At 35.4% G+C, this 20718-nt stretch overlaps 1 protein-coding gene across 1 annotated transcript in view; it reads right to left on the bottom strand.

Moving 5' to 3' along the window:
• UNC13C (unc-13 homolog C (C. elegans)) overlaps positions 1-20718 on the bottom strand; it is a 690296-nt gene that overhangs the window by 335146 nt on the left and 334432 nt on the right. The window contains exons 13-14 of the mRNA XM_011986478.1: positions 10432-10588; positions 115-183 (exon numbers count right to left, since the gene is read on the bottom strand). Coding sequence (XP_011841868.1) covers positions 115-183; positions 10432-10588 — 226 coding nt within the window. The remainder of the gene's footprint in view (positions 1-114; positions 184-10431; positions 10589-20718) is intronic.

The following is a 20718-nucleotide window of genomic DNA, read 5'->3' as shown; positions in this document are numbered from 1 at the left end:
ACCTGAGATCAATATTTTTATTTTTCTATTCCATGATGGGTGATTTTTATATAGCAAGAAATTATCTAAACCAAACACAGCAGTTTTCTTTTATGCAAGTAAATTTCTACATACCCTATACTTTGACAGATCAATCCTCAGAGAGTTATGCAACTGGTCCAGTAGTTTTATGAATTTTTCCCTCTGTACAAAGCAAACACAAAATAGGAGAATGGAAATAAATGACCACTCTAGAGGCCTCATAATAATTCTGAGTTTTGTCTCTATTTTATAGAAAGGAAGGATCAGATATATTAATGACTTGTCCAAGATCATAAAGTTACTATGTGGCATAGCAGTGATTCAAACTCAGGTCTCTCTGATACCAAATTCATGTTCTTTTCAATAAGTCATACTTCTTCTCTATGATGAATGAGAAATGTGTAATTGTTCTAACAAAGTATCTAGAGACTTTGGTAGAAAGAGATCAGACAAATAAATTGCCAGTACATTTCTCTATGTGTAATAATTCACAACAATACAATGTATCAGCCAGAGAAAATGCAACCCATTCTTCTTTTTATTCCTGTACTTCATGCCCCTTCTCCAGACAATATATTACAGTTTTTTACACTTCTCCCTCCTACGGAAGTGGGAGCAGGTGTTGTTTTTGTCAAAACCAATTTCAAAAAAATTTTCTTTTTGGAAGCAAATGTAGACTTTATAATCTGAAAGGATCAATTGCTTTTAAAGGCTGTGTATGATTTAGTGCTAAAATTAGTATAAAAATGCAGCCAAAAAACTGCCGTTGCTTCCACTTGATGCAGTATCAGTGTTGAACTGTCCTCTTCACAGAAGTATTTGAAGATGGTGAGAATAAAGAGTTTTTCTCTTATTAAGTGTATGGTTACAGTTGGATGGATTAAATAAAAACAAAATCAAAACACAAAAGTCACACATGCAAACCTTAGAGGTAGACACTCCACTATTCTGAATTGCAGTTTTCTCATCAAAAATAAAAAAAAAAAATGGGAGAGGTAAGATTAAATGACATAAAACATCCCTGCCAACATTAATATTCTGTAAATACCAAATTGCACTTTGGAGGATATTGACAAAAATGAAAACTTTTCCCAGTAGTTTCACATAGGAGGTGGATTTATGGGGTATATAAGTCACTGATCTTGATGGAGTGAGCTGAATATTAACAGGAGGTGGTAAATTGTTCCTAAGCTGAAACTCCAGTTTTCTGAATGAACTGCCATCATCAGATTTATACATCAGTGAAGAAAGTTTGAGTATTATCTCTGTGTTAACCTCTGTGGAGGCAATAGAGGAGCCTGAGAAATGAGTCCTGCCTTCCAGAAGCATGTAATCTTGTTAGGCAGGTTAAGACCCTTTATCCCAACAAAGCTACAGAAAATACAGATGAGTTGAACGTCTTAGAGCTTTCTCTGCCACCCTCCATTATACCTTCCCAGGGGATGAGGCGAACTATGCAGCCCTTTCTTAACTCTCCAACTTCCATGCATTTGGGTTGGTGGCCCTCAATCCAGATAGAAAAAGAGAACCACTAAAATAATTAGTTTAGGCCACAGTAAAGTTAATCATTCAGATGGTTATCAAAATGAGTGCGATTCGTATCACATCTCTGGATGCCTCATGTTATCTCTGTGATTGGCACAAATCATCAAGATGGTTGAAGTGACTGATCAACCATACTATGGCCCAAATCATTGGCCCTCTTATACTCACTGGGGCAAATGGTGCTGATTGTCTGCCCAATATCCATTCTTCCACTGCTTCTTACTAAAAGAATGTCGTATGTCAAATGTGCCCATATGAAATGCTCACCTTCTCAGAGCTCTTTTCCTCCGAGGATGACCACATGACATGGTTTGGCCAATGAGATGTAGACAGCTTATGAAATAAAATAGACCCAGCTACCATACCACCAACGACTTACTGTTTTGAAATATTGAAAAAGAGTGCTTGGCAGATAGTGTTTGTTACATTGGTGTTTGCTGTATAATTCTTTGTTAGGTATACCTTTCAGACTTTTTAACTTTTGCCCTTTGTGCTTCTTCCCTTTTTCCACCTAAAACTCTAATAGGCTCCAGAAGATAGAGCACTTATTTCATGCCCATTAGATGAAAATGGAAAGAATGAACGGAGAAAAAAAGGATTGCCTACATCCATCCTACCCCTACTGCCCACTCTTTTAAAATATTACAATACTGAGCAGTTATACCAGCTCTAAATTCCTTACCTCTGAACTTAGTTTCCATGGGTGGGGGAGCAAAGGGGGAAATCTTATTAAGTTAAATGTATTTAGTGAGTTTCTGTTTCATGCAGTTGAACAGAATTCTGACTGATACAATACACACATTTGGTTTCCCTACCTAGTCTTCGGTGCCCAGCTGGAAAATTTATATTCAAGGAAAATAGAAAACTGTGAAGAAAACTGCTGGGCTTCTTGTCACTGAATCCAGAACAAGATCAGATGATGTGAAATTAAAAGTACGCTGCTGATTGAATTTTTACAGAGATTCTTTAAACAGCAGGACAGCCTGAAATTTCATTTTATTTACAACAATTTCTATTTAACTAGAGTGAGATTGCCTTTGCAGAGAAGAGGAGGCCTACTGTCTGTAGGGTGTGATTTGAGGAATAACGAAAGTCTGTGTGATTAAAAAATGTTTCCCCGAGGGACATGGCACAATATCTAAAACTGCCACATTATTCAGTTTTTTAATTAAATAAGGTCCACATATCTCTAGTAGGGGCAAATCAATAATAAAAATAATAATAAATAGTATAATAGGTTCACAAATACAGTTAGAAAGAATAAGATCCAGTGTCTGGTAACACAAAGGGCAACTATAGTTAACAACAATTGGTTGTGTATTTCAAAATAACTAAAAGAGTGGAAGTGGAAAACTCCCAACATGAAGAAATGACAAATGCTTGAGATGATAGATATTCCAGTTATTTGGATTTTATCATTACATATCGTATACATGTATCAAAATTTATCTTGTACCCCATAAATACGTACTACTATTATGTATCCAATTAGAAATTTAAATAAATTTTTAAAAATAAATAAAAGATAAATCCAAGCAAAAAAAACCCCAACTTGGTTTAATTAGTTGACCAGAATAGCTAGACCAGGGATTGGCAAACTGTCTACAAAGGGCTAGTTAGGAAATATTTTTCACTTTGCCAACCCTGTCTCAAGTATTCAGTCTGACACTGTAGCACAGTAGCTGCCAGAGACAATATGTAAACTAATAGGCATGATTGTCTTCCAGTGAAACTTGATTTATGGATGTGAAAATTTGAATTTTAGATAGTTTTAATGTGTTACAAAATAACAGTCTTTAAAATTTTTTTTCAACATTAGAAAATATTTAAAAAAATATTCTTAGCTTATGGGTCTTACAAAACCAGTTGGTGAGTTGGTGGACTGCATTTGGCCCACGGGCAGGGGGAAGAGGTAGTTGTTCCCCTGACTGTGCACGTTCAGGAAGTTCCCACCAGGATTTGGGGAACTGTGGAAGCAAAAGCTCTTGTAAGGAAGGAGTATTATAACCTCTGCTTCACTCTCAGCTTCTCTCATTATTTTCTTTCTTTCTTTCTCAAAGTCTGGCTTCAACAGCAGGGATGAATTTAGCCAGAAGCTAATGATGCTTAAGCTCCTCAGCCCTCACCTGCTTCAGCATCCCTGGGAGGAGCTAGCCATGTATTCATGCTATCTTAGATTTTTGTAAAATTTTCGGGAATAAGATAAAAATAATTCAGAACACAACAAGCAAATTGTAATACTTTTTTTCCAGATCATACCAAAAAGAGCAATTCATTAAGAAAGACTTTTCAAACAGAAGTAATGCATAGGCAATTTTGATAATTTTAAAATAATTCAATTAGTCTTAGACATATGAACATACTGGACATACATTTACAGCTCTTATTGATTTGAGATTAATTCTGATACCAAGAGAAATATCACATAATTATGGAATACCACTAAAATGATGCTTTCAATGACAAGATAATTAATAAATTTCACCAATTCAAAGTATATTTAAAGAGTCCCTTCACAGGAAAACTTGAAAAGCATTGAAATGTTATTGTTCACTGATGAAGACATCCTTAACTTCCCCTCAGCCTGGTTAGACAGGCTTCTTCCTGACTGTAGGTCTCAACCTCCGTTTTCTTAAAGCATTTTATTTAGAAAACTTTTAACTGTAAATTATTTTTCTGCCCCTTCACATGGAAATATTTTGTAAAGCCTCTTGCTGGTTTCATTATCCAAAAATATCTTCCTGAAAGACTTGGGAGCCTTCCCTTTGAAATGTAATCATCAAGGAGAGAGCACTCCTACCTCTGACCCTCCTTGGGAAGATAGGAGCCTAACTTCCATGGCTGTAATTAGCAAACGAAGATGGCCTAATCACAGAAGAAAAAATGGCAAACTCAGAATTACTCAGTGCACTGGTTACATCCCATTGATCAACCTCTCCACTATCACCCTTCACTACTTTCTCCTTATTTTAGTCCTGCCTTTCATTTCAGTGGAGGTGAGCTCTAACTGAGCTCTGACCTCTCTCCCCTATTGCAATAGCCTTGAATAAAGTTCACTTTGCCTGTTCAACTTTGTCAGCTGTAATTTTTGCTTTTACATCACATATAAAAAAAAATTGGTGTTTTCCCAAATTTTGTGAAAATTACTAAAATGCATGTGGCATTGTGAAAGTGAAACAAACTCTTCTAAGGTGTTCATTTAAAATAGGCAACTCTGCTAAGTAAAAAAAAAATGTAAAAATAATATTTCAATTGTTTGTCATATGAAGTGATCAAAGAAAATGTAGCCAAAAATGTCCTGAAAGAAAATATTATAAGGTTGATTAGTCAATAAAAATATCACTTATACTTGATTATATATATTGAGCATGTATATACTCAAGTTAAAAAAAGCTCAAAAATATCAATTTTACTATTGATTTATTTGATATTTGTATTTCAAGATAATTCACTAAATATATTTCCTCTGTAGGAAATTTCACCTTCAAAATTAAAATATTGATTGCCTGCCACCTCATGGAGCTTTGTTCCTTTTCAACCCCTGATCTACCCATGAGTGCCTTTAACACACATAGAGACACTTTATCTAATAAAGTTATTTGTCTGGACTCCAAATAGCATTTACACTCAGTGATGCGCTGGTAAAGTGGCTCTCTGAAAGCAAAAAGCCTTGATTTTTAGCATTTGCTAACTTTAATGTTGTAAATACTTTTAATATGTCCAATTTCAAGGATGGCTGTGTTTAACAACCAGCTTGCAATATTCCTGAAAATTTACCAATCAGTTCTCATGAGCAGGTACCAGCCAGCTGTAGCATGCCACTATTCTACAATCAATTTTCAACAATCTACTCCCTGAGTTACCTTTTGGACCTGAGACTTCACTTTCCAAATGTTAACTGAAAGGTGCTATTGATACGTTCCTCCCACAATCCTCTGTCTCTGCCTGTTTTCTCTCCTCCACTTTCTCTGTCCCTTTCCCCACTTCTCCCCTCATTCTCTCTTGCTATCCATCATGCTTCTCATGGTTCCACTTACCAAAAACTAGAGCTAACGGCAAATCACTTTACCTTCACCCCATTATCTTTATATGAATTTCCTTACCTTCCCATGGCCTCTTTTCTGCAAAATTTCAGCCTAGAGTCAATCCAACAATCGGCTATATCTCCTCATAGATCAGCGTCAGAATGCTGACACACCCTAAGAAAGTCTCACAGTCACAAGAATTGTGACAACAAATTTATAGTGCCCAACAGCAAATGACACTTTTAGCTTTACTAAGAATTTTTTTTTACATGTCCCTGAAACATTCTTTTTTGTATTCCCCTCAGTAGCTTATCCAAACTTTTACCACCCTCTTCCCCTCTGCAACCATTTCACAGCCCTTGTTTTGTAAATGAGCAATTCTTGGCCTTCCAGACAACTTTAAAGAAGGACTAAAAATAAGGTACAACTACCCCAACTTTTCACTTCTATATCAAAAGCTTAGTGTTCTCTGCAAGTACTCTCACACTATTTCCTCGAATTTCAGAGCAGAGCTTGTCCTTTCTTGTGCGAAAGGCTAGCCTCTCCTTCTGCCCTCATGACCACACTTCCTTCCTTTCCTCTGAGATAGTACTTATAGTCACTTCTTCTCCCATCTGAGAAATTCGCAACCTCACTCTTGCAACTAACTCCTTTCCTAACACTATAAACATGTTTATATTTACCTTATTAAATAGTTTAAAAATCCCTACCCAAGCAGAAAATAAAAATAAAGTCTCTTTTTATATGGAAAAACCTTCTTACTCTTGCCCAATCTCTCTTTTTAGCTTCTCACTTAAGTTCCTTGAAAGAATAGTCTATTTGCTCACCCAATTTCAACCTTTCTTTCAGAATTTTGTTATAAAGTTAATACAGACTTAAGGTATTTTATAAAAAATTTTAGACATCATTCTCAGCAAAGTAACACAAGAAGAGAAAACCAAACACCACATGTTCTCACTCATAAGTGGGAGATTAACAATGAGAGCACATGGACACAGAGAGGGGAACATCACACCCTGGGGCCTGTCGGGAGTTGGGGGCTGGGGGAGGGATAGCATTAGGAGAAATACCTAATGTAAATGATGAGTTGACGGGTGTAGCAAACCAACATGGCACAAGTAAACCTATGTAACAAACCTGCACGTTGTGCACACGTACCCCAGAACTTAAAGTATAATAATAACAAAAAGACTGTTGTGTAAAGATTAATACAAAACAAAACCAACAAAATGTCAGCTATAATCCAACCAGGTGGCTACATCATTGATATTTTAGCATATTTCCTTGCAGTCTCATCTCTAAACCTGTATGTGTGTGTGTGAGTGTGTGTGTGTGTGTGTGTGTGTGTTTTCAGTGTTGGAATTAAATAGCATAGAGAGTTTTTTAGCATACTTTTTTCATTTATCATTATATCATGGGCGTTGCTCAATTATAGAACCTCTTCCATAAAAACCTGATTTTGAATGACTGTATCCTATTTTAGTGAATAATTGAGCTTTAATTTATATCACTGTGCTTCTATGCCAGCGATATTCAATATTTTGGCTTCTTTGGAAGAAGAAGAATTGTCTCAGGCCACACATAAAATACACTAACACTAATGGTAGCTGGTGAGCAATAAAAATATCATGCATAAGTCTCATAATGTTTTAAGAAAGTTTACGAATTTGTGTTGGGCTATATTCAAAGCCACGCTGGGCTGCATGTGGCCCACAGGCCATGGGTTGGACAAGCTTGTTCTATGCCATTCACTGAACAAACTTCATGAAATCAGGCTTCAACCACAATTGCTTCACTGACTGATGACCTCCTACTTGCCAAATTCAGTGGGTTAATTTAATTCTCCATTTTTCTTGAACTCTCTATGACAGTTAATGATATTATATACTACCCCTTTCCCAAAATCGTTTACCTTATCTTTCACACTATCACTTTTTTTTAGAGACAGGGTCTCATTCTGTCTCCCAGGCTAGAGTGCAGTGGTGAGATAAAATCACATTAAAAAAAAATCATTGTCATCCAATTGGTCTAGCCAGTTTCCTGGATAAACTTTGCTTGCATCTCTTCTGTACACCCAAGGGTTCTGTCCTTTTCACTTTATTTTTGAACATGTTTCATCTACATCATGATTTCAAATAAGATTTATACATGAAAAGGTCTAAATGCGTAATGGTTTTCTTAAAGATTTGTTTTACAATTCTCATAGGTAAGAAAGCTTTTTACACTGGTTTATTTTTTGGAGTCTCAAAATGTGTGGGTTATGTATCTTTGAGAAGGATCAAGAAGACAGCATGTAATTGTCATTGAGTCCCAGATGACAGAATCAGCTTTAATAGTTAGGTGAATAAAAACCTGAGGCTCCAATGTAGAGGCAGGATATATACTTCAGTATATTTTACTCATCAAATGGTATTATTTTCAATAGCTAGAAAAATATAGTCAAATTTACATACCAAATCACCAACTTCTCATGATGTAGTTTGAAGAAACATTTCTCTTTCTTTTGGCCCTATTCTATAATAAGTTATTAGATTTACAAAATGAAGTTTGTTATAACTACATTGCCACTGAAATACTAAAATGTGCTGAAATCAATCTGCTCTCTCTTCTTTGGGGCAGCAGGAAGAAAAGGAGCATGTTATCTAATTTTCCTCCAGGTAGTTTTTATGGTGGATATTAATCGCTTACACACATCTTTCTCAGAGGGAGAAAGGCTCAGTGTTCCACGATGTTGACTTATTCTTCACAATATACACAGACGGAATATTAGAAGCAAAACCATTTCATAGCACAGAATGTTTTACATCATAGGTAAAAATCCCAAGACGACATGTGCTGTTACTAAGATGAGGTTTTTATAACAAAACTGTTCTATGGTCTGGTATTTGGTAACAACAGGAGTTCGTTGAGCTGGCTAGGGAACGTTCTTTGGTTCCAGCTTCTGAAAGAGTCAATCTGTCTAACAAAAGTAGCTGATACTGTAGGTTACGCTGTAGGTAAGGCAGGAAAGACAAAATCCTCATAGTTTATGCAATGACACTTCTAACTTTTATCAACTGGCTTGCCATCTTGTATCTTATTTTATCATTATTTTAAACTTGAGAAACATGTTAAAGTAAGAATTATCTTCTTCACTGAGCGTGTTGAGGAACTGAAGCTTTTATGACTAAACTGACTTGCTAAATTTCAATAAAAACGGAAACTCCATAACTCCTAACCCAAAGAGTAGTCTCCTTTACTGGCATTTTCTTTGATTTGGCATTAAATAGCAATTTTAGTTTCCTTTGATTATTCTAATTCACTTCATACACCTCACATGCACTTCTCTCTTAGAGGAAAAGGACAGAAAAAGAGTAAACACAGGAACACATCTTTTTCCCTACTGTGTTTTCTTTCACCCTTTTATTTGCTATGTCTCAACTGTTTCTTTTCTATGACACATAACTCGAAATTTGAGTTCTAAACAATATACTCTGTAACAAAAATATATTCAGTGAACTAAATTGGAAGTACAGTGGAAACAATATGGTACCATGAAAAATCACTTCTCCACAATTGATCTTAGTTTCCTCCATGAAAAAAAAAAAATGAGAACAAAACCTGTCTCACAGGATTACTGAACAGTGCTACTGCCTACCCATTTGCCCTGGCCAGAAACCTGGGAATATTTCCAGGCATCTTCTTCTTCCCTCCCTGTCCATGTCCCCAAACATACCAAATGTTATTGAGGCTGTTGATTTTATGCCCTGAAAAACTTTGGTATCTATCCTCTCTTCTCCATCTCAATTTTGACTCTTACCACCTCACTAGAAATACTCTTAATTTACATCCTATTTCCAGTCTTGCCAATTTCAGTTACAGTATACTTGTAGAGAAAGTTACAATGATGGATGCAACAGACGAATTCTTGGGGCTCCTTTGATTCCCTGAATTTCTACTTTTCTTTGTTTTTTTTTTTTTGTTTTTTTGTTTTTTTTGTTTTTTTTTTTTCTTTTTCATGAGACAGAGTCTTGCTCTGTCGCCCAGGCTGGAGTGCAGTGGCCCGGCCTCGGCTCACTGCAAGCTCCGCCTCCCAGGTTCACTCCATTCTCCTGCCTCAGGCTCCCGAGTAGCTGGGACTACAGGTGTCTGCCACCACACCTGGCTAATTTTTTGTATTTTTCATAGAGACGGGGTTTCACTGTGTTAGCCAGGATGGTCTCGTTCTCCTGCCCTTGTGATCCACCCGCCTCGGCCTCCCAAAGTGCTGGGATTCCAGGCATGAGCCACTGCGCCCAGCCTGAATTTCTACTTTTCAATGCATTCTTGATGTCTTTGCATATGTCAGATGGACGGCCTTAATTAGACACAGATTGTTTTTCTTAGGCTCCTTAAACACCTACTATGTTTTACTTAGAGGATGTGCCACTATCCATCAGTACCAGAAGGAACCAATAGGAAGTGCAAATGGAGCCTAATATGTTCCAGAGAAGGCAGCCAAACTCACACTGACTAGGGAACTGTATCTACAAGACAGTGAATCTGAAATGTTGAATACCAAATTCGCATACGTTGAGAATTCCCTATAAAGTCCCAGCATTCTCTTATAAAATGTATGTTTTTCCCTCATTGAAAAAGATCCTTTAAGATATGAAGATTCAATCTAATGAAAATTCCTATTGAATGTCAAAGTTAATTTACTAAAAAGTTTTCAAATGAACTTTGAGCTGGAGCCCATTATGCTATTCCCTAAAATGTCCTTTCTGCGGCAAGATTCCAAGAATATCTTAAGTTCAAAGTCTCTTGAAATGTAACTCCCATAAGCTGGTAGGAATTTTAAAGTTTAAAAGATTATACTTACACCAAAGTTGGTAGCAGCAAATCGATCTGAAGCAGAAACCTGTACATTTGTTGAAATTGTTGTGTGAGCATAAAAAGCATTTATATTAGCCAGCAAGGTGCTCATGACAGCAGGGACACCAGGGCACATGTATTTAGAAGACAGACATGAAAAGTGCCTGCAAGACAAAAAACATAATGTGCTTTTTAAACAGAAATTAATTAATTCATGCAACAACGGAGCTTCTAACATCAGCAATTAAGTAATTCCACAGCTACATCTATGAAAAGGAGAGAAAACTGCACAATCTCTAATTGAAAGAAAAACAATTTCAGCCTTTTGAAAATTTCTAATTCGCAAATGTAAAGTGGCTTCATTAGAGTGTCATTTGCCCTTTTCGCCCATGGACGCTGCCGAGAAAGCATCGTTAAAGTCTCCCTTGCCACTGTTGTCATGTCGAAGTCAGAGTTTTCGAAAGAGCCTGAACAGCTGCAGAAGCTCTGCATCAGAGGGTTGAGCTTTGAAAAAAAGTTAATGAGAGTCTGAGGAGTGATGGGGGAACACTCACAGGCTGTGTGGTAATGAGACACCCAAACACCCAGCGCTCCGGGGACTTTGGGTTTGTCACATATGCCACTGCGGAGGAGGTGGATGTAGCCATGAACACAAGGCCACAAAGGAAGAGTTGTGGAAACAAAGAGAGCTGTCTCAAGGGAAGATTCTCAAAGACCAGGTAACCACTTAACTTTGAAAAAGATCTTTGTGGATGGCATTAAAGAAGACACTGAGGGACAGCACTCAAGAGATTATTTTGAACAGTACAGGGAAAGTGAAGTGATTGAAATCATAACTGAGACAGGGGCGAGAGACGGGGTTTTGCTTTTGTAACCTTTGATGACCATGACTCCATAAATAAGGCTGTCATTCAGAAATACCTTACTGTGAATGGCCACAACTGTGAAGTAAGAAAAGCCCTGTCAGAGCAAGAGATGGCTAGTGCCTCACCCAGTCGAAGAGGTCAAAGGGGTCCTAAAAGCTTTGGTGGTGGTCACGGAGGTGGTTTTGGAGGAATAACAACTTTGGTCATGGAGGAAACTTTAGCGGTTGTATGGCTTTTTTGGCATCTGTGGTGGTAGTGGATATGGTGGCAGTGGGGATGACTATCATGGATTTGGTAAGAATGGAAGCAGTTTCAGAAGTAGTGGAAGCTACAACAATTTTGGCAATGATAAGAGTCAATCTTCAAATTTTGGATGAATGAAGGGTGGAAACTTTGGAGGCGGAAGCTCTGGCTCCTGTGGTCATGGAGGCCAATACTTTGCCAACCAGGAAACCAAGGTGGCCATGGTGGTTCCAGTAGCAGCAGTAGCTATGGCAGTGGCAGAAGATTTTAATTAGCAGGAGAAGAAAGCCAGTGAACTGACAAGGAAGCTACAGGTTACAATGCAGTTGTGAATTCAGCCAGGCACATGGTGACAGGGCCTCGCTGCTGTCAGAGAAGATGTATTTTAGACAATATTCATGTGTATGGGACAAAATCTCAAGGATTATATTTGTGACTAATTGTATAACAGGTTATTTTAGTTTCTGTTTTGTGTAAAGCATTCTAGTGAATGTTTTTAATGCACATTTTTTTTGCACCCTCGATGTTGATTGCTAAATGTAATAGTTTGATCATAATGTGGAATAAATGTCTTAAAAAAATAGAACGTAATTTGCCACAGAGAAGTGTAAACTCAACTTTGAATATTGCATGTACACACCAAAAGTACAATTTCCAGTGGAATTTAGCACCATCAGAAAGCAACTGTGCAGGAGTCTCCCTACTTCCTCATCCCCGCTTCGACTTATTTTGGTTCCTAAAATGCTGTATTTTAACCAAAATGTTCTTTTGCATTTGCATGCCTCTCACAGTTGTAAAGTAGCAAGGCACCCTCCTCTCATTATACATTGAATGAATAAGTCAGTTTAACCTATGACTTGAGTCCAGTTTGTATGATTTTTCAGAAAGAAATATCTTCTGTAAGCAATTCTCTTTTCTAAGCACTTTGTTACAGACAAGATTTAATTAGGCAAATGGATGAATAGTGAGAACAGATTGAATAATGCCAGCTTTATGCTTAAAGATCATTTCTTTTAAACCTTGAATAATGGTATCATTTATACCCATCAGAAGCATCAAGGATCCAATTTTGTTATTTCTCTCAAGGAAACCTGTTTCATTTGAACTACAACAAAATACTTGAAAATAGAAAGCACAGCTTATGATAAAAGTGAAAGATAAAATATACATGGAGGAAAGAAAATTTCACTATATAATGTGATGCTATGTTGCTCTCATATCTTACTATGCCACCAAGGAATCTAGACATTTCTGAATTTTGTATTATTGAACACATACATACATAGCTGCCCTGAGTGGCACTCTCCCAAAAAATAAATGATCATCCTGAAAACTGTGGCTTTTCTTAGATCTTAACCAGGCACCTTGCTACCCACTTGTCATAACACTGATGAACAAAAAAGGCTAAATCTTTAAAGGTGCATCTTTAAGAATCACAAATAAAAATTTATGCTATGAGAGTTACATGATTTGTGCAACTTAACCTTGGATTTAGATTAGTAATGACTGCTTCTTTAAGGAAATGATAAGTGTTATGACTCTATCATATACTGAATTGATTATAATTAATATTTATTAAGAATTCACAAACAGTATCATTTATTTAACAAAAAAATTAGTACAAAACAGAAATTAAAAATTCTTAGAGCTCTGCTATCACATTTCTTTTTTTTTTTTCCACACTCCCATGTGTATTGAGGCAAAACAGTCAAGGAATAGAATCAACCTAAGTATCTATCAATAGATGAATGAATAAAGAAAATATGGTTATATACACAAGAGAATACTGTTCAGTCATAAAAAGAAGGAAATCGTGCCATTTTCAACAACATGGATGAACCTGGAGGACATTATGTGAAATAAGTCAGACACAGAAAGACAAATATAGCATGATCTCACTCATATGTACAGTCTGAAAAGTTGAAGTCAGAGAAGTAGAGAGTTGAAAGGTGGTTACTAGAGGTTGGAGCAGTTAGCGGGTGCAGGGTTGGGAAGATCCTGGTCAAAGGATATAACATTTTATTTAAATGGGGGGTAAGTCCTAAAGATCTATTTTACAGAATGGTGACTATAGTTAATGATGACATATTGTATTTGTGAAAAATGCTAGGAGAATGGATGTTAAACGTTCTCCCACAAAAATGATAACTATGTGAGATGCGCATATGTTAATCAGCTAGATTTAATCATCCCACAGTGTATATGTTCTTCAAGGCATCGTATTGTACATGATAAATATGTATAATTTTATCTGTCAGTTTTTAAAAAAACTAAATAAATTTGAAAGAAAGTGACACAATTATTGAACATTGCTCACTACTTAAAAGTCATCTGAGGGAAAAGCAAATGCAATATGGGAAGATTAGAAGTATCAAAAACCACCCTTTCCCTAATTTGAGATGGTTAAGCAAATATCTTGAGGATAAAAATACCCTAAGAAACTATGGCTTTTGAATGCCAGAGCAATGTTTCATGACCAAAATGAGAGGTTAATAATTCATAGGTTATATGTGAAAATTTGTATAATTCAGGAAACATCATGTAAATAAGTGCAGTCTTGAGTTATATAGTTTTATACAATCTTTGCTACACATTTATCATTAATGCTAACATGTTGTTCACAGAAAAATTAGAAAACAGTAACATCAAACTTACATTCACATTTTAAACTTCTCTTTTAAAAATAACTTCAATGGATAGTCAGATAGTAATTATAATACATTCATCTATGAAAATTGATTAGAATTCGTATTAGAATTTATTCTAAGAGTTTTCTAGTATTTAACCATTTTTTTTTCCTATTAAAGCCATCTGGTCAGAGTACTGTTTCTTCATTGGCTATGTACTTACTGTATTCCTGGCACTCTTCTTAATGGTAAGGATCTGGAGTTGATTAAAACATAGTCTTGATGTAATAAAATGCATACTCCCAATTAACAAGCACATACCTCAAATCCTAATTTTGTTGTACAGCGGAAAGTGCAATCACAGAGGCAGCCAAAAGGGTGGGCCTTTTGGGGCCTTTTGGGTGGGCCATGGGGTAGAGGAACAGGCCTGGAGGTGCAGGACAATCCTCCAAAGGCCAAACTGAGTCCCATAGTGGTGAAGAGAGGAGAAGTCAGAGGGAAACACAAGGAATACAGAATGAGAGTTGAGGTAATGATCATGAAAGAGTGAAGAGCTTAGCGTCTCTACAAGTTGGTTCAACAAATATTTACTGAGCACACCTAAATGGCAGAGACTATATTAGCTTTGGATATGCAGGAATGAATCTGCTTATAGACTGCTGGCGGAATCAGTCATGTAATACGTTTAATACAGTTATGCAAAAATATGAAAAAGGCATAGCAGAGTGCTATGAAGACACTGAGTTAGAATGCATATATCACAGTCTGGTGAGGAGGAGCAGGGGAGACGTCTTGAGATTACGCTGGGCTAACAGTCAATGAATGACTAAGAGATAGCCAAGCCTGACTCAGGGTTTGATATCATTGATGGATAAAGAATGTATTCCAGAGGAATGGAAAAGTACAAATCAAGGCACTATGGAAAGAAATAAAATATTGTATAAAGTTAACTCTAGTAATTTTAGGTTAACAGAGCACAAATTTCCAGGAGAACACTTAGGATTGGTATGGCTAAAGATAAATCTGAAGGGTTTATAGAGAGTCTTGTGTAACATGTTAGATAAATTGGATCTATTCTAGGCATCAAAAGACATTTTTGGACAAAGTTCAAAATGATACAGAGTAAATATAAGTTAAAAAGCATTAGCAAGGAACTTTAGTTCTTCAACATGTAATGGGAAGTGAAATAATCAGATCTGGATTTTAAATAGGTTAATTTGATAGGAGGAGCATGGAGGAGGATGAGTTTAAGGAAGATGAAAGTAAAGAGTCCAATTAGGAGGCTATGAAGAGAAGAGATGATGGATGTCTTAACTAGTAGTAGTGTGTAGATGGTGATGAGGAAATGGATTTGAGAAATATTCACAGAGGAAAAACTGTTAGGACTTAGAATTGATAGAGAGGGATGAGGAAGAGAAAAGGTTAAGTTTCAAGGTTCTAGTTTGAGTGACTACATGAGTGGTTCTTCTGCCAAGTGAGCTGGGAACTAAAAATTGGAAAAAAGTTGAAGGTGGGGGGATGATGTATCCAGTTAATTATGAGCTTAAGGTGCTTATAGAGCTTCCATGTAGGAATGTTACTGGTTTTTGGAGACATGGACTAGACACCTAGATTTGGGATCATCAGCATGAATTATCAGAAACCATGAGAAAGGATAAGATTATCTAGGGAAAATATGTACAATAAACGAAGAAATGTTACAGAATGTCACCTGGGAAATAGCAATATAAAAGGAAATTATACAAGAAGAAAAAATAGTAAATTCTATAATTGAGACTAAATAAATACTAGATAGGTAAAAGGAAACCCAGGAAACTGGAATCAGGATAATCTTGATAAGAGGATGATTGATACTGTTAAGTGCAGTAAGAGTCTTATAAAATAAGGACAGAAAAGAAGTTATTGGACTTGACAAATAAACATCATGATGACTTTAGCAAGATCAATGTTAATAAAGTGACAGGAGTTTTCACTAAGAGGAAATAAGATGAAAAGTGAAGAGGTGCCAGGGGATGACCAAGGTAAAGTAGGTCAAGGCCAAACCTTGATTGGTACAATATCTGGCCAAGGAGTTTGGATTTTCTCATGTGAACTATATGACGTTACCTGAGATTTCTGCAGAAAGAACTAGCATTATCAGATTAATTTGAAAAGATGACTCTGAAGTGGTATAAAGAAGGATTCAAACGAGTGGCTAGTGGAAGCAGAAAAACAATTTAGGAAGTGTAGAAGTGAAAATTGACACTCCTGCCATGCTTCCAATATGAATGACCACCTCACATACCACAGTCAGAAGGAAAAAAATACTTTGCACCTGGAGATAATTCAAATATCACAGAATTACTGTCTGCTTCTGATCTCTAAAACACAAAACCTTGAATTTTTCTGCAGTACCCAAACTTCCTAACAAAACAATTTTAAGCCTAATTTTGACAATGTTGTAACTGAAGATTTAGAATGATCTCTGAAAATATAAAACCAAGTGGGAAAGTTGCTGTTCCCATCATGAACAGCGTGAAAACACCAAGTAAACTAGGTAAGCTTAGTAATTGCAACTTAGTCTTTAAATACTAAATTGCTTCTGTTTTGCCAATGTTTCTGAAGTCTAAGGTCCTCTCTGTATGTGTTGTAACATTTCTTTCCTTTTCTATTTTTTTTTTCTTTAAAGTCACAGAGCAGGTAAGGTTCTCAAAGACTGGAATTCACGTAATGTATCTCTAGAGACTCCTTCTTAACCATCTACCACAGTATAGCTTCTCTTAATTTATCCTCCTCACTCTCTCTTTTTTTTAATTCTTTATTTTTAATTGACAAATAAAAATGACATGTTTATCATGTACAATAGCTTGGTTTGAAATATGTGTACATTACGGAATGGCTGAATCAAGCTAATTAACATTTGCACTACTTCCCATACTTATCTTTTTTTTTGCGGTGAGAAAACATAAAATCTATTCTCTTTGCTCTTTTCAAGAACACAATACATTGTTATTAACTATAGTCACCATGTTGTAAAATGAATTTCTGGAATTTGTTCCTCCCATCTAACTAAAATTTTGTATTCCTCGACCAATAGCTCCACAATCTGCCTCCTTTCCCTAAGCCCCTGGTAATCATCATTCTGCTCTCTATTGCCATGAATTCTAGTGTTTTGTTTTTTTTTCTTTTTTGATGCCACATACAAATGAGATTATGCAGTATTTGTCTTTCTGTGCCTGCCTTATTTCCCTTAACCATAATATTCTCAGGGTTTAACCATCTTGTTGCAAATGACAAGATTTCATTTTTTTTTTAAGGCTAAAAGTATTCCATTCTGAGTGCATACTACATTTTCTCAATACATTCACCCACGGATGAACACTTAGGTTGATTCCATGTCTTAGTTATTGTGACTGATGCTGCAATGAACATGAGACTACAGATATATCTTTGACATAATGATTTTATTTACTTTGGCCCTCTCTCTTCAATATTGCGTATTGCTTGTATACGTATCTGTTCTTTCTGGAATGTGTTTTGTTTATGCTTTGATAGCTTTTGAAAGAAAAAAAAGCACTGTGTTATTGATTTGTTTGACTTATTCCAAACAAACAGGACATATGCTTGAGTATGACAGTTTATAAAAACATCCAACTTATTTAATGATATTTTGAAGTATTATTATAGGTTTATACAGTTTTACATTATATACTTTAAAGGTTATGCAGTTTTATTTTAAAAAAAAGAGAAATATAAATAATTATTAGTTTATCAAAGAATAAAAAAACAAGTTGAATTATCTTTCTTCTTAGTACTTAAGGTGACAAGGAGACTCTTAAATCAATGATAGGCAAAATTTGAATTAGCAAAATTTAAGATATATATCTGGCCCATATTTAGCACATTGTTTCCTTGTACATATTAACTGACCAACAAACATTACTTAATTACAACAAATTAAAGTAATATGAACCAAAATATAAACTAAAGGTATTTATGTAGAGTTAGGGAATAAAGGACAGATGCTTGAGTATGGCAGTTTATAAAAACATCCAATTATGTTGTGAAAATGTGGCGGAAGTACCTAGCAGTTAACACTGTAATAGCAATGAATACTTTGAAGGCGAATAATATTCTACTTATAATCAGTATGCTGAAAGCAGCATTTTAAATTTTCTAAAGCATTAGGCAAGTATTCCTCTTAGAAAGCTGACAGAAATATTTTACATTTTGATTAAAATTTAACTGAGGTGATTTCTGGGGTATAATGGATGGTAGCTAGCTGAATCTGATTCAGTCCCTCTAAGCATCCCATGGAAACTTCTGAGAAAACCAAAAAGGATGCACAGTCACAACAGTATTAGAAATGAAGGTTACCAATCAAAGATTTCCCAGTTTCTGGAAGGAACTTTTTCTAACTTTAAGTGGCTGGCTAGATGGGGAACTATTCAGTGACTGCTAGTATATAAACTCCTAAAACACTAACCTGACCAGAAGGAATGGGAGGGTATTTCTAGAAACCTTCCAATGTCTGCTCCGTTTATCAGAGATCTGGGTCCTAGACTGCTGCCAAGCAAGGCTATCAATCCCTCCCTGTTTCATGCTAATGGACTTCCCAGGAGGTAAAGCTGTTTCTCCTTTCCCACACCTTTTCACTTTATATCCATTAAAGAGTACAAAACTCCCAAGATTCTAATACTGCCTGTACAATAGGGAATGAGCAATGGGATGTGAGGCTACTTAGAAGAAAGGGCTGGAAGAACACTGGGAACAATATACCCTGGGGATTATGTAGAATCTTTTATGCTCTGCTTTTAGCAAGACAAAATTTATTGGTTGTTTACGTTGTTCAGAAAAAGAAATATGCTTAGAAAACCCACAAATAGAAGCTAAAAAATATTTTTCCCCAGTCTAAAAGAGTACTTCATTTGAACAAAGAAATAGCAGAAAGTGGAAAATTTTTAGGGGCTGGTCTTTCAGTTTAAAGTTTGCAGGTGGATGCTGACAACATCCAGGTGGTCAGCAAACATGTATTCAAAGAAACCCTGTAAGTTGCCAAAAAAAGCAGGATAAAAACATTTTACTATCTCAACACACACACACACATGCACACCAAACACAAATAGATATGTGTATATGTCTGCATGAAAACACAAAAACAAATACCAAGCAGGAAATACTGCTAAATTATATGATCATAGTGTTATCTCTGGGTGGCATTATACATTTGTGTTATTTAAAAAATGTACATTGTGTATTTTTAAATGTAACATTAACACTTTTTATTACACTAACCAGAAAAAATATATAAAATATACATCTTAAATTTTGCTAATTCAAATTTTGCCTTTTGTTGATTTTAAGTCTCTTTGTAACCTTAAACACTAATAAGATAATTTAAAATGTTTTGTATTCTTGTTTCACTAAATTATTTATTTCTATATATTTTCCTTTTGAAGAAAACTACATAACCTTTAAAGTATATAATGCAAAATTGTATAACCTATCATATTCTAAAATACCACTGAACAAGAATTTTGTTGAAGAAGTCAAACAAATCACAAAATGACTTTTCTCTTTCAAAATGTATTACTGACAAGTAATTTCTAGTTACGAGTACATGTCTCATGATATAATAAAATTACTGTAAAATAAATACCAGTTTAATTTTACTTAATAAAATATATCAAGAATTTTAAAGATATTAATGAAATTATCTTGGTGCATAAGTTCCTAACGCAAAATAAAGGTATGAGAATGGTGAATATGTGAAAATCAAAAAAGGCTAATAAGAAAAACCCAGCATTTCACTTAATGCTACTTTTCTTTCCACTAGATATTTTATTACCAATTTCAATAACAAATTAGCATTACCATAGTTTTTCTTATGAGCTAATTAATCAGCAAAACTTTTGTTGTTTGATTGAAAGGAAATATAAATATGTCAAAAATTTAAATATGACTCATAAATTTAGTCATAGTTAAACACTTTTTAATACACCTAAAGATTAAAGATACAATACCTAGGACTTGTTGCCACCTCTTAGAACTTATATTAAAATGATCTTGTTGGAAATAGCTAGTGACTTGGGAATTAAACAGTTGAGAGCCAAGATTAAAAACTTAAGTCATTTGATACTGATTTTACAAAATAAAATACTGAAACTGAGCAACAGAATTTTCAGGTCATTCCAATGAGTATAATTTTTTTCCCAGTTTGGTAAAAATACCTATCTTTTTCTAGAAACTGTGATTAAAAGCATGCTAAATTAAAGAAGGTAGTTCCTAGTACCAAAACAATAGTCTATGTTGAACTTGCCTTTTCATGACTCTAAATAGTAAATGATTAGGCAACAGATATGATAAAGATGGTAGTAGTATACATCAAAGTACACATTTCTTGGATGGTTGAAGGAAAAAAGAAAAATAAACAATTCTTAAAAAAGGAAAAATATGAATCATTATTAGTGGCTACGTTCCTTTGAAACCTTGAAGAAATGGTCAGCAAAGTGTGTGTGTGTGTGTGTGTGTGTGTGTGTGTGTGTGTGTGTGTATGTATCCATATAGTACGCGGAGGGG

The sequence above is a fragment of the Mandrillus leucophaeus genome, unplaced genomic scaffold (genome assembly GCF_000951045.1).
Source record: "Mandrillus leucophaeus isolate KB7577 unplaced genomic scaffold, Mleu.le_1.0 Scaffold108, whole genome shotgun sequence".
In the NCBI taxonomy this organism is placed as follows: Eukaryota; Metazoa; Chordata; class Mammalia; order Primates; family Cercopithecidae; genus Mandrillus; species Mandrillus leucophaeus.
This window is presented reverse-complemented; position numbering and strand designations above follow the sequence as displayed.